At 38.0% G+C, this 13,890-nt stretch overlaps 1 protein-coding gene across 1 annotated transcript in view; it reads left to right on the forward strand.

Moving 5' to 3' along the window:
• The window catches only part of PLPPR5 (phospholipid phosphatase related 5), an 89,337-nt gene that overhangs the window by 28,352 nt on the left and 47,095 nt on the right, over positions 1-13,890 (forward strand). The window contains exon 2 of the mRNA XM_079314303.1: positions 7,022-7,096. Within this exon, the coding sequence (XP_079170429.1) occupies positions 7,028-7,096 (69 nt within the window). The 5' untranslated portion in view covers positions 7,022-7,027. The remainder of the gene's footprint in view (positions 1-7,021; positions 7,097-13,890) is intronic.

The raw sequence follows: 13,890 nt of genomic DNA on the forward strand, positions 1-13,890 counted from the left end.
GAGTTATTTGTTCAGAGCTTTCAGGATTGAAAACTTGATTCCATTTGGTTTAAAGTCCAACATAAATACCCCATTGCATGGCTGGTGTCATTCATATATCCCTGGCCATGCACAGAGAACTGCTGCTCATTTGGCCTTGCTGTGTAAATCCTCTGCTGACTGGGGAGCAAGCTGCAGACTGAGACATAACATTCCACATATTTGAATATTTTGATTCTAAATCAGAGAGCAAAATGAAGACCAAAAGCCATTCCAAGATCTATGTTATTCCAGACAGTTACACTGCACTAACTATTCTAGTGAACTTCTGCAGAGATTCCCACAGTCAGCTGCCTGTGTGGGAAGGTGTCTGTGTAGATGCCTTGTGAGTGGCAAGGGCTTCCTGTTATTATGATAAAGAATGGCTGCCACATCCATGGTGGATGGGATTTTATGTCAATACCCGAATTTTGCTCTTTCACTCCAGTGGGCTCTTTTTTATGTACAAAGCTACAGGATTAAGATTTGCCTTGATTTCATAATTGGAGTAATTTTATGGAACTCTTTTATTGTTTAATCCCGTATTAATTTGCCTGCTTGCAAAACAAATGCATTCTTCCCTCATCTTCTTAACAGAAAAATGACCTTGTTATTTCTGATACTGCAGCTTGTTGGGCAAAACTTAATCCTGTCACTACAAACATAATCCCATGAATCCTCTTCTTGCTGATAACACTTTTTAATGTCTGAACTCCTATGGGAGCTTTTGATTTGGTGTTTGACAGGATTCCAGGTCCTTCTAATGTTAATCGTCAGATAATGAGTAATCTAAGAAAGAGAGGATATAGTTTCTCTAGTTCCTAGCTTTCATCTTTCATGGTAATAAGATTGTCACTCTATGGGGTTCCAACTGCTTCACAGTTTTTAAAAAATTAATTTTATTTAATTTCAAGAGAGGAGAGCACACTTTAGCTCTCAACATCATCACAAATTATATACCCAGCAGAAGGTCAGCAAAGAATGAAGAAACAAAACATTTGTGCAACATATGTGGAAGTCACTGGGGAAAATACTGTGTTGGTATATATTGTACTGCTTCCAATCTGCTGGTGACATTTCCTCCCCATATTTCATTTACCTTGACATAGATGTTGCTGTGTGTTGGCAATCACTGACAGCCTGGCAGATGTTACAGGGACCTTGTTGCCTGTGGATTAATGCACTTGTGAGGTGGAAGGTTATTTCAAGAAAGGAGCAAAGAGAGTAAATGCCCTGGGCTTCAGAGGGAAAGAGCATCTGAGTTCATTACTAAAGTTCACCAGTTAGTGGCACTCACGAATTTTCAGGGGGCAAAAGCAGCCAAGTGTGTCATTCCCTGCTCTAATCAGGATGATTTGCAACTGTTCTGTCTCACGTGTCTCTCAGCTGATAGCAACCTATTCTTGCACATTTCGTATGTCATTGATTTCACACTTAACTTTTGAAAATTAAATGCTGAATTTATCTCCATGATCTTCATCCAATTATCTTAAATACTATTTCTCCCCCAGCATCTTTACCATCAGTATGTGTTTCTTCTGTCCTTTTTCCTTATATATATATAGTGGTAGGCTCTCTCCTCTTGGAGAAAAATGCTTCTCATGTATTTCTCTGGCAGATCTAAAGCCTGAAAGGATCATAATTCATAAGTTTTCATTTTACATTATTTTTTGTAAGAGAAAAGCAATCTGGAAATGTCATATTTGTCTTAGAACAAACTACCTAGCATTTTACATGAAAATGTATAGACATTAGTATACAAAATTCTCTGTTTTATCAGTCCTATCTGCAGATGAGTTCTTTGATATTGTGTCATTTGGTTTGATATTCAGGTTACATTACATACCAGACTCATCTCGGTTCTGTCAGTTATTCAAAGAATGCCTTTGCTATTCACAGAGTTAGCTTCCTACTGCTGTGTCTGTCCTCTGTCCTTACACCCTGGGATCAAAACTAATATGCATGTCAGAGAAAAGAGACTTTTAGTTACTGCAGCACCAAGCTTAAAATGTAAGAGAAATCCTCTTGGAAAAAGAGGAATAAAAGTGTGAATATGTGGAATAACTTGATGAACTGTCTTCCTGCAAAGATTGTTCTGAATATACATTTCAGTATTTCCACTATGCATATGGTTCAGGTTATTACAGTATTTTTCTCTGGTCATTTTTTCAGCCTTAGCTGATTTTTGTCAGCTTTAGATCATGTAAGGATTCTTTCTGATATAAGAATGGACACTTTCATCTGTGAAAACCTGAGTAGTGTTTGAAAAAGCACCTGTCTCTGTGTATATGCATGGAACTGTGAGGTAGCTGGAACACAGATAGAAATCAAAAGGAAGATATTCACTAACAGTAGTTTTTTTAAGTATAGTATATCAATTACTGTAATAATTAATTTATTTTTTTTTTCTCACCCTAATGACATTCAGCAGGAATAAGAGCCATGAAATGTAAGTAGTAAGTTTGAAACTCCTCGAGTTTACACAGTAACTCTAATCCCTGTGCAGCTGAGTGTCAGGGCTGTGCCTTTGTGCCCACCAATCTACCACCACTGGGGGCTGCAGCAACTCTCAATCCAGCCAACTACAGAGACAAAATAGTGCACAATTTAAACAATGGCTAACATGAGATAATGTGGGTGAATGTCTTCTTAGCCACCTTCACAGCTAAATGTTTGACTAATTAGTGCAAGAACTATCTTGATGGGGATCTGGGACTGTCCCAAAGGCTTCCCCAAGCAGCTCCACCATGCCCAGAATGATTTATGTGTTTCAATGTGTGGATTATCAGCTAGGCAGGAAATCTGGACCTTCCAGGAATTCTTCAGATGGTTCACCTTAGAAGTGTATGCAAATACTCTTTAGCCCACATACTCTTAAGTTCTCCTGCAATATATTCATGCAGTACATTTGCCAACTGACAAACAGGTATTGATGATAAATAGATATGATACAAATGGGAGATAGAAATGTCAGAAACCCAGACGAAAGTATCAGCATTCTTTCTTTTTCTTTCTCTTTCTCTTCATTAAAATGTCAGAATCTTTTCTATTCTCCATTATCTCTATGAAGACTCCATAGATTTGACACATTAAAATGGTTTCTTACCATGGATATTTTCTTTACAGCACAGTGACCTTCTTTCCTTTCTCCTTGACTAATTCAATGTTCCCCAGACACATTCTCTGTTTAACTTCTCACAAGACACTACGTTTTTACCACACTGGGGGACATAAGTGCTACTGATAATTCTAGAAAGCTTTATTTGAATTTTAGTAGATTTTTAAAAAAAGTTTATAGCATATCTTACATCTCCTGATTTATTAGTAAGCACTTTTTCATTGGTATAGGTGAATTTCAGCCATAAATGGAAAGACACGAATGAAATAGAATATGCCATTTGTATTTCTAGATAAATCCTAAGTTACAAGGAAGCCTGAGATGAAACAGATGGCTTGTAATGATACAGTAGTGCCTTAGATCTGCTTGGAACTTGTATAGCACACTGTCTTTCACCAAAAATGCCAGAGGATGGACATACGAATAGCAACTGTGGATAATGGAAGTAGCAAAATAGTGTGATTCTGGAACTCCATTTCAGAACTAAGGATATTTGACTTTATTTTTCTGGCTGTGAAATGCAGTATGAAATAAATCCCTTGAAGACATATTCAAGCTATGAGCACAAGTACTTTCTCTTTTGTTTCTGAGTAAATTGGAAGTGATTAAAATCTAGACATTTTTTTGCACTGAAAATTGTTTAAAGTTTCCCAGGGCTTATGGCAGATGTTACATTCTAAGGGGATGTCTCCATGCATCTGAAGTACCCAAGTCAGTAGATACACCTAGAAATTTCTAGACCTATGCAGAGCAGTGACTCCTTTCTAGTAAAAACATTCTGCTGTTGTGGCCCTGGTCTTCCTGTCCAATTCCCATTGCCTTTGCAGTAGCTAAGAGCTGGTGGTGTTGGGGTAACAGTCATAGTGCCAGGTTGATGGTTGGGCTTGATGTCTTAAATGTCTCTTCCAAACTTAATGACCTCGCCCGAGAAACACAGGTGCAGTTGTCTCAAGTTGAGGGTAGTTATACATTGAATGAGTTTTGATCCAAATAGGATCAGAAACACGGAGAGTGGGTTTGTATCAACTGTGCTAAGCAAGGATGTTCAGCTGCCAAGTGTGAAGTTCACCCTTGGCTCCCATGCTGCTGTCGTTCAGAGCTGCTGCTGCTCAGCCAAATGCTCTTGTCCAGAGCTCCTCCTGGAGGTTTGTTCTTGCTGTCTCTTCCCAAACCAGCACAGCTGTGAATATGACACTCTAGTCTGGCAGTGAGACAGATTGGTGATGATATGTGGCAGGGGTGGGCTTGTCTGGAGAGGGATCCTGTAGGTTGTTGTTAGGCATGCCCCCAGAACAGCAGCTCGAGAGAGACAGGCTTCCTGATGCATACAGTGGGTACTGCCAGAGAAACTGCTTCATAGGCTGCCTAGTAACTACTCACATAAAAAGACTTTATAGCACTAAAACAGAACTAGTTCCTTATCGAGAGATATTTATAGGGATGCTTGTAACATTTCAGCCATGCTCTCACAGATGGCTTCTTGATGTCTCATTCAGGCTCACTCATCTTTTTCCAAACTCATAGCAGCAACCTCTGGAGAGGCAATTTCATGTATTGTGTGTACTTATCCTGTGTAAAGAGTGTTCCAGGTTCTGACCAGTGCCTACCTCCATACTATGGGTGAAAAAAAAACCTGGGATACATCTCAGGCTCTAGAGCTCACCCCCATTTGTTGACATTGGTCAACACACATCTGCAGTACTTACACAACATTAACAAGAACATGTTGCTCCTTTGGTGCTATTCTGGAGAAGATGAATCTTAGTCCCTTTTTATTCTTGAGCTAATGGCTGAAGAGCAGACACATATTGGTCCTTAATTCTCAGAGCTTGTTCACTTTCCTTCAATGTATTGTTAGCACTCAATAAATGATAAATAACTGCTATGTTGGTGTCTCTTTAATGAACTGAGCCTATAGTCCCAATGTGTAGTAGCTGTGCATGCACATCTCCATATGCAATATTCATGGTTATATTATGTAACTGTATAATGGAGTGTCAAGGAGTCTCTGGGACTCTTGCCTGAGAGAGGATTTGAAAGGAATATGAACAGCAGTGATAAAATATAAAAGTGAACTGATCAACAGTAGAACATAATTTTCTATATACTTGATAAATAAGTTCAGCCTCTAACAATCTGAGAGAAATTTCAAGAATGTATGCCATATTTGCTTGCTTATGATGCATTCTTTTTTTTCATTGCTTTGGATAAACACAAGCTGAATGCAGATAATTGCTGCTGTGCTTTCTAGCACCAAAGGCAGGGCTAAAAATGCCCATTGTGAGAGGGTTACAGCTAAAATGCTCCCAGCTCCCAGTGAGAACTGTCTGGTGCATGCTTAAGTCTTACAGAACTGAGCAATCGTCCTGCTTCCCATTGCTACTGACTCCCTCATGAAGGGAGGGAGGCACAGTGTCAGGCTGCAGCCACCTTCACCAGGGGAGCAGGGCATCAGACATGGCCAGTGCATTGCTGGGAGCCAGGCTGTACACACTGAGCTCTTTGTGGTTTTGATATTGCCTGGAAGCATCTGCTTTCTCTCCTCTTTAGTGTGCTGACTCCTGGACTGCTGAGCCCCAAGCCCTGTATGAAATATGCACATGTACAGGCAGGGCATGAGAGGGAGAAAGAGTCAGCTACAGTTTACTAAAGCATCAGAGGAAGAAAGGGAATCAAAGATGAATTTGGGAGGGCAAGGGAGAGAGAGGAGATGCAGGGTGCTGGAAAATGTGGTACATGCAAGAAACAGAATGAGGGAAAGAGAGTATGTGGAAATATTAAAGAGAAACTGGAGGGAGAACACGGGGACACCAGAAGGAGAGAGAATAAAAAATGTGTGAATGGTGAGGCATGAATGAAGAATGGTGAGGGGAACAGCTGGGAAAAACAGAAGACAGCTAATGGACTATTTAAGTATCTTTTGGGAAGAGCCTAGAGGGAAGCTTTTAAAGTAGAGTTTTAAAAATTAAATAATCAGAGAAGTAGTGGTTATATTGGTTATACAGGATGTTTTTAAGGAAGAAGAGAGCAACCTAGAGGGACTACCCAGCATTTAGAAGTTTTCTCATTCTTGAAGATTCTAACTTCTCTAGAGATTGTAGTTGTTTTACTATATCAGTCATAGGCTGTTTCCTAGTATCATGACTTCCACATTAGTTTGTCTTCTGCTCTACGTTTTCCTATAGCAGAGAGTAGTAGAGCAGGTTTTTCTTTTGGGCAGTTACTAGTTTTGGGTTTTTTTTTTTTTGTTTTAATTTTAATGATAGATCCTAATTTCCTTGTTAGAGAATAGGTCAGTTTTTGTAGGTGCAATGCTGAGAATAAGGATTCTGTGGACCCTTAAGAACCAAAGATCCACTGTAGTGAGATTGCATAACACAGCTCCACAGCTTGGTACTTCCTTTTATTCCCCTGTTCCCATATTTCTCTAAAACCCTGACAGATTAAAATTTAAATTATGAAAAACTTTAAGCCTTCAATTAATGTCTCTTCAGCAAAGTCCTCTTGTTTATACTTTAAAAACATGCTTAAGTTTCCTTGAAGTCAAAAGAATTAGAAAAGCTCTGCCAAAAAGAGATAAAGGATTTGTTTAGCTGACGCATGAAGCATATAATTAGTACAATTTTAAGTCCAAATCTTTGTATAGATACTATTATTTTGAACCAAAATTGCTGTAATCTATGTATCTAAACTAACTTGAAGATCTTTCATACTGGTATAAAGAACTGCACATGAACAATCCTCTTTCCAGATGCAAAGCTCACCACTCCTTATTTTGGTAGAAACCTGTGTTTTAAGCAGTCCTTTTCTAGTTTGCTGTCAGCACATTATTATAAACAAGGCCAGCCTCTGATAGATGGACACAATATCCTGTTTCCTTCACAGGTAAACATGATTTCGAGCAGCAGACATCAGTCTCAGAGAAGCTACATGATGTTGCCATGTTCCATATTAATTGAGGTAGGAAAATGTAGCTCATACATTGCTATGTTCTTGGGTATATTTTTAAATAAAATACTCTCAGCAACTATCAAAATGTTTATGTTTATGAGTTGCTCTCTGCTAGCAATCACTTGTGACAACTGGGAAAATTCCTGTCCCTGTAGTATTCTTTCATGAGAGGAATGGAGTCCCTGTGCCTGCAATTAAATTTGAAGTGATTGTGATGTTCCACAGTGCCAGAATAGATGGAAGTGAAGGAGCTCTGAGCTGGATCCATAGTTTTGGTTATTAAATCTTAATAATACTCTATAAGTCTATAATTATTTTCATTCTTAAACTACTTTACATTTGAGAGTTGCATATCTTGTGGAATCCAATAAAATATTGCTATGAAGGAGATGTAACTCTCTATGGGCAGGTTTACAGGATAACAGTTTAGAATAGTTGTGCTTATTTATATTGGCAGAGATTTTGTTCCCAATTTTTAAAGCCATTTCTCCATCCAAAACACTTGGATCATCACACAAAAAATTCAAGAAACATTTTTCTTATCTTGTAGTGCATGCTCATTATAAAGAAAAATCCTGATGGTTCTTCTCAGTTTGCCAGCTGACTTGGTATGAGGGAGCCTGAGGGAAATGATTAAGCTGTATTTTCGGCACAGTCTTTCCTGACTTGCATGTGCACACCGGTGTCATTGGATTCTGTGTGCTGCAGATCAAAGTGGAACCTCTTCAGATAAACTTTTCTTAGGCTGAGTGAGAGTGAGGCATTTGCATTTAATTTTCTGCTCAGCTGCAGACTTGTGCACTGTACTGGACATGTGCTTGGGCCTTGCTGCAGAGGCAATTAGGTGTTGTTATTCCTGGATTTCAGGAAATTAGTTGTGCTAGGAATTTCAAGTTTTAAGATTTCCCGTGAATCTAATTCCTAGACTCTGCATCTTGATAGTTATCTCCTTACCTCATACTGATACTGAGAAAGCAGCGCTTTGGTTCCTGTGGGATGCATAGATCCTTCTGTAATACCTTTAGAGTTGTCTGATAAATGGAGAGTGGGGGATGTCATAAATTGAGGGAGAATATAGCAGCATGTCCAGCAGAAGTTTTTATGGTGTAAACATTATGACTTAAATGACCTTTCCTAAAGAAATTCTTATCCTCAATGTAGTCAGGGAACCTTCTTTGCCTTTTGAATTAAGGGGTTTAAGTTTTTTTTATCAGCACATTCTGGAAGTTATTTCTGTGTGGATAGAAAATTGCTTCATTGTCTGTCATTATTTCTGCCACATAATTTCAACAAGTTTTGTAACTCGACAATTTATGTTCACTGTTTTTAAGTGATGCTTGTGATCCATTGTGACACAAATCACTGCAGATCCACTGCCTTTTCTTGCTTGTGCTATGTCACACCAAGACAGCAGCAAGACTCATGGCCTCTGTGTCATCACATCTAATGGCATTAGGGGATCCAAAACTCTGATGATGTCATGATGCTATTATATAAGTTTGTAATGAAATTTATTAGGGAGATCATACAGAGCAACTAGACCTATAGATGGGGATTAGGAAAAGTGATTTCTCTTCCTGAATGTTGGGGGGAATTAGTTAGCCATGCTTCAAATCTGGTATAATTTGAAAAATCTGAATAAGAATTCTATGCCCACATTTGATAAGATACCAAGGTAGAAAACAACGAATATGTTGTAGCAGATTATATTCTACAATTGCTTGTTATTATCATTGTTCTCTAGGATCAAAAGGTGATCCAAATGTTGTATCAGCTGTAGTTCTTTTTTTAAGGCAACTGGATAGGACAAGTATGCAGAATTTGCACATCTGGGTTTAGGTATTTGGATGATTAAATGTCTGTGAGCTTTCTCAAGCTTCCTTTAAAAGCCTAATTATGTGTCCCCCTGACCATTAAAATGGAATAGCAGCCATGAGGTGCCAGTGGCAGCAGTTGTAACCAATTTGATGATGATTGTTTGGAGTGACCCGATACTGCTTTCATTTCTATGGGTTTACTTTTCTTTTTTTTTGTTTTTGCTAGTTGAAAGTTTTATTGCTCCTAATGGAATTAAATACTGGACACTAGGATACCTAATAAGCTAAATAATTTACTTAAATCCAATTTGGATGCTGTGTAGTCACTGTAGAAGCAGTATTCAGCATGTTACATATTGGCATTTAGCACCATAAAAATTATGTATCCTAAGGTAGTTGTATCTTTTTAGCAACTGTCCACTCAATTTTCCAAACATTAATTTTTGTGGCACTTTAGGGAAAATAAGATTCTACAGCCCTTATGTTCTGTTCTCAGGTCTCCTGCTGATTTTAATTTCTCTAAATCAGTAGAATTCCTATAGGAGGAGGGAGAAAGACCAAACACTAATAATATTTTAATGTCTTTCTATTTTAGAGCTAGTTGTACCACATTAACAGCTTTACCACATAGCAGTCACTTCTAAGGAAATAAGCCTTATATGCCTCTAAAAATGTTAGTTTCTGGCAATATGAAGAGTGTAAAAATTGCATGATGCTTTAAGGGCATAAAAGTAGTCACTAGACAGTCATAACAGAAGAGATACATGAATTTTAGTTCTGGTAGATACTAATTAATCTTTTCCAAAAATGAATCCTGAAGACATTGTAAGTTCCTTGGTTTTGTCCCAGTGATTCAGCCTTCTTGCCCCTCTATCACATGCCAAGCCTGTGCAGACTCATACTCTCCTCACACTGTTCTGCTGCCACTGTCACCAGCTGCCTGCCTGTGTTGTTGAGCTGCTGCCTTTTTAATCCTTTTGCTCTGGCAGGAGCCTCCAGAATCCCCCACTTACTGCATTTCCCCACAAGAAACCTGTAATTTCAGCATCTGATGTTCTTGCCAACTTTACAAGTGTACCCTTGCCCAAATCCCTTGCTCCACACACCTTTCCTTTTGTAATCATTTTCCCCACATGATCACTTGCCACTTCTTTCTTTTAGTACAGTCAGTTGTCTGTAGTTAAGCTGGCCAGCTGGATGAATAAGGCACTGACTGAATAAGGATTTTCAGCAGCAGTGATCAAAGTACAGAGTTGTGTATTAACCAAACAAGCATATATTTTGTTACATAATAATTTGACAGTGTTCCCTATTATATCAGTGATAGACATATTCTAATCTAATAATTTTCCCATCCTTTAGCCTAACAATTTGTTAAACAGAATATTTTTAAATGAGGAGAGCAACCTTATGCAAGTTCATTTAGCAGAGCTAGAAAGCTTTGTTTATTAATAATTCATGGTGCCAAGTTACCACAAAGAACCTTCAAAATATGGTTTATTATTTTATTATTATTGCAGCTCTTTAGTTTTCCAACTATTACTTTCAGTTCAGGCTTCACTTCTGAAAGCTGCAAAGGCTGTTGCCTCCTTTCAGAAGTGACTTTTTGATGCTTTAGTTATTTCCTTGCTGCCTTCCTGAGTGTCTTCCTAATGCTTTGCAGCTTGACAGTAGAGTTTTTGCCTGGAAGATAATTATGATGAGAAATTATGATTAAGGCAAAGGCATAATCTCTTAGATTACTTTTTAAGAAACAATCCTGTAACAGGTTTTATGCAGCATCTTACTGGAGCACATACATATAAACATATAGATACATACACACACAGAGCAATGTGTCTTTAGGAAGTGGAAAATGAAGAGATATCTTTCTTGCAGCCACTTTAGGTAAGTGGATGGGCAGTTTCAGTTTGTATCAATTAACCAATTTAGAGGAAATACGATTTTATTTTTAGACATGAATTACAATAATCAAGTGAATTACAAGAATTTCAGTGAACTACCAATAGGACAGAGTGTAACCATTAAGATTAAAGACAGCAAACCTCTGGGTGGAGTAAATCAAATGTAATTCACAGAACCACAAAAAATTTCAGGTTCAGAGCAGGGCTGACCTCACTTTTCAGTAAGGTTCCTGAGAGCCTTGTGAATGGCAGTTTTGAATATATGTCCAAAGACAGAAATACCTTAATAGGAGGAAAGTACCTGAATAATGATTGATGGAAATGAATGCTTTCTGCAGCAATGATTTTGTAGGAATTCAATCATTTGGAGAAACACACAAGTTTCATTTGTGACACACACGTGAGCATGTCTAATGCCTTAGAAATGGTTAGCCTTGTCCCTGAGCTTCGCCTTGTAGCTAAAAAGGATAGTGTAGAAGAGATATCTGCTGAAGGTGGGAGTTTCTTAAAATGCAGAGGTGTCTGTCCTGCAGGGGCCATGAAAAGTGTGGCTCTAGGAAATGAGCCAGTGCAGGAAATTCCTGTGAGGTGCATCCTCAGCGGGCTGATGATGGTGTCATTCGTGGCAGAATCCCAGGGCTTACAGATGCTTTGTGTCTTTGAAGCTGGCTTTTATCACTTGGAAACTTGAGTTTCCTGTCTTTGCTGCACCCTCATGAACAAGCTACAAAGGAGAGAGCATTTTTCAGAGGCACATATATAAAAATATGAATGTAACATGAAAATCTTGTGAATGGCTTGGTGTCAAATAAAATGTGTGAGACACACTTCTTGTATCTCCATGGATCACTAATGTGTGAATGGATACACATGGGTACCAAAGAGCAGATCTGATGAGTATTATGAACTGAACTTCAAGTAGTTTTTTATTTAATATTTATGTTAATATCTAAATTTTTCTAAGCAATCTAAGAAAATAATCAGCTGTATTTGTAGTTTTCTTCATCAATTACCTGGTAGCAAAGGATACTGTTTGTAATTCTGTTTGGTAAATTCTGTGGGCTTGGGTTGTTTTTCCTTTTCTCCATTGAACCGCCGCCTATGTATCCTGAGCTTGCTCTTTCTGTGCTTTTCATTGTAATTTTCCAAAGGAACAGATAACGTCCACCTCAGGAATGGGATTTCAGGTGTAATGCTAATGAGAAATGTCTGGTATAATTTGTAAGAACATAAGTAGTTCTACAGCACAACTGTGTGTGAGCTTACCCAGCAGAAACTGTTACAGAGGAAGTGTGGGACTCCTGCCAGATGAGCCGCATACATTAAACTACAACCAGAGCTAGGAGCGTTCTGTGACTTGGTGCATAATTTATTGTATTAGTCTATTTGTCTTTCTCTGCTGAAAGTTATTAAGTGGGTTAATTTAATCTTATGTCCAGATTTATGCTTGGAAGTAAAGTTTTGTATTCCTTCCCTGTCCAGGATACAACTGCTAGGGACCAAGCTGGGCTAAGGAAGGAGGGAACTCTGCAAGTTTTACTCTGTAACTGCCACTGAATTGAGGAATCTTCAGACATGGAAGACTTTGCAGTTCCATGCAGGGTCCCATGCCAAAGTGACACTCTAATTTCTTTACACACTTTTGGATCATTTTACATTTCCCTTCCTTAGTACCGCAAAATATTTTATTCTCCAGTCATGGAATTAGCAAAAGACGATAGCAAGTATGCAGAGCTAAAAGTTAGTCATAATTCTGTTAGAGTGTGGGACTTAAAAGTGAGAGGGTGGATTTGTAGAGACTGGCAACCCTGGCCACTAAAATAGCCAGCCTATGAGTAGACAAGGACTGACTTTTCACACAGGTTTTCCTGCAAATGAACAAGGTCTCCTTCAGTTAAAACAGAAGCTTATCTCCATCTCTCTGGTAACTTCAGCTGTTGTTCACAGATCCTTGAGCAATATCTCTATAGTATCTGTAAAAACACTGGGGATTTCTAGGGTCCATTTTCTATAGGCAGCTAAACTGGGGGTGAGAGCATAAGGTACCCCAGAAAGGTTTTGATGAGCTCACCATTTCTTTCCTTCATGCTTCTGGATTTTCAGCTTGATCAGAATTTTATACTGACAACATAGAACCTTGAGGAGTGGGCAAACATTTACTTTCTGTATCCCCTTAATGGCAGTACAGAATCTTCAGGCAATAAATTATCTTAATTAGTTTCACTATTTATAATAAAAATGTACAAAACTACAGTGCAGAAAACTGTCATATTCAAATGAACAAAATTAATTCAGTAATATATAAAGAGAGTTTTTGAACTGGTCTGTAAAACCTTCAGGCATTGTTCAAATGTCTGAACTAATTTTAGATTATGTACAAAATCAGCTGTATGAATACATAGTATCCTACACAGGGTAGGTCTGTGTGATTTTTCTTTTTCCCCGGCTTGAATACTGCACCATGAATAGGCTAATGCTATGTCAAACATTGTGCAGTAATCTGCTATGTCAATCATTAATTACCTTGGGAAGTGACTTTCTTTCATTACAAGAAATTATAAGAATTCTGGGTGAATTAGATGAGGTAGCTTACTTACATATTCTGAGGCTAATTATATGATTTTTATTGAGCCAATTATGCCAAAGATTGCCAAGTTTATAGTCAGTTTGTATAGCATTGCAATTACCAAAAAAGTGTCTATCAATGAAAATTTATAGCTTTGGTAGTAATTTTCTGAGTGGTAGGCTTTTTCCTAAATTTATCTTAGGAAAGATTAAATAATTATTATTTGAAATTTCAACTACCAGTGATTTATTTAATTTCACACTGACAAGACTGTGCCTGTATTTTTTAATTATAAATAGTGGTAGATCTGCTGATGGAGGCTTTCATTCTGAGAATGTACAGGCCTTAGGTACATGGTGTCCTTCTGATTTCCCAAATTTCTGTTATAACCTATTAAGAACTATACTTCTTCAAAAACGGAAAATAGTTTTTAAAAGATTAATTATATTTTTGATATAAATACTGACTAGGCAACTAATGTGACTGCTGCTCATTATATCAAACTCAATCATTTCA

This window comes from Erithacus rubecula (assembly GCF_903797595.1).
Source record: "Erithacus rubecula genome assembly, chromosome: 10".
Classification (NCBI taxonomy): domain Eukaryota; kingdom Metazoa; phylum Chordata; class Aves; order Passeriformes; family Muscicapidae; genus Erithacus; species Erithacus rubecula.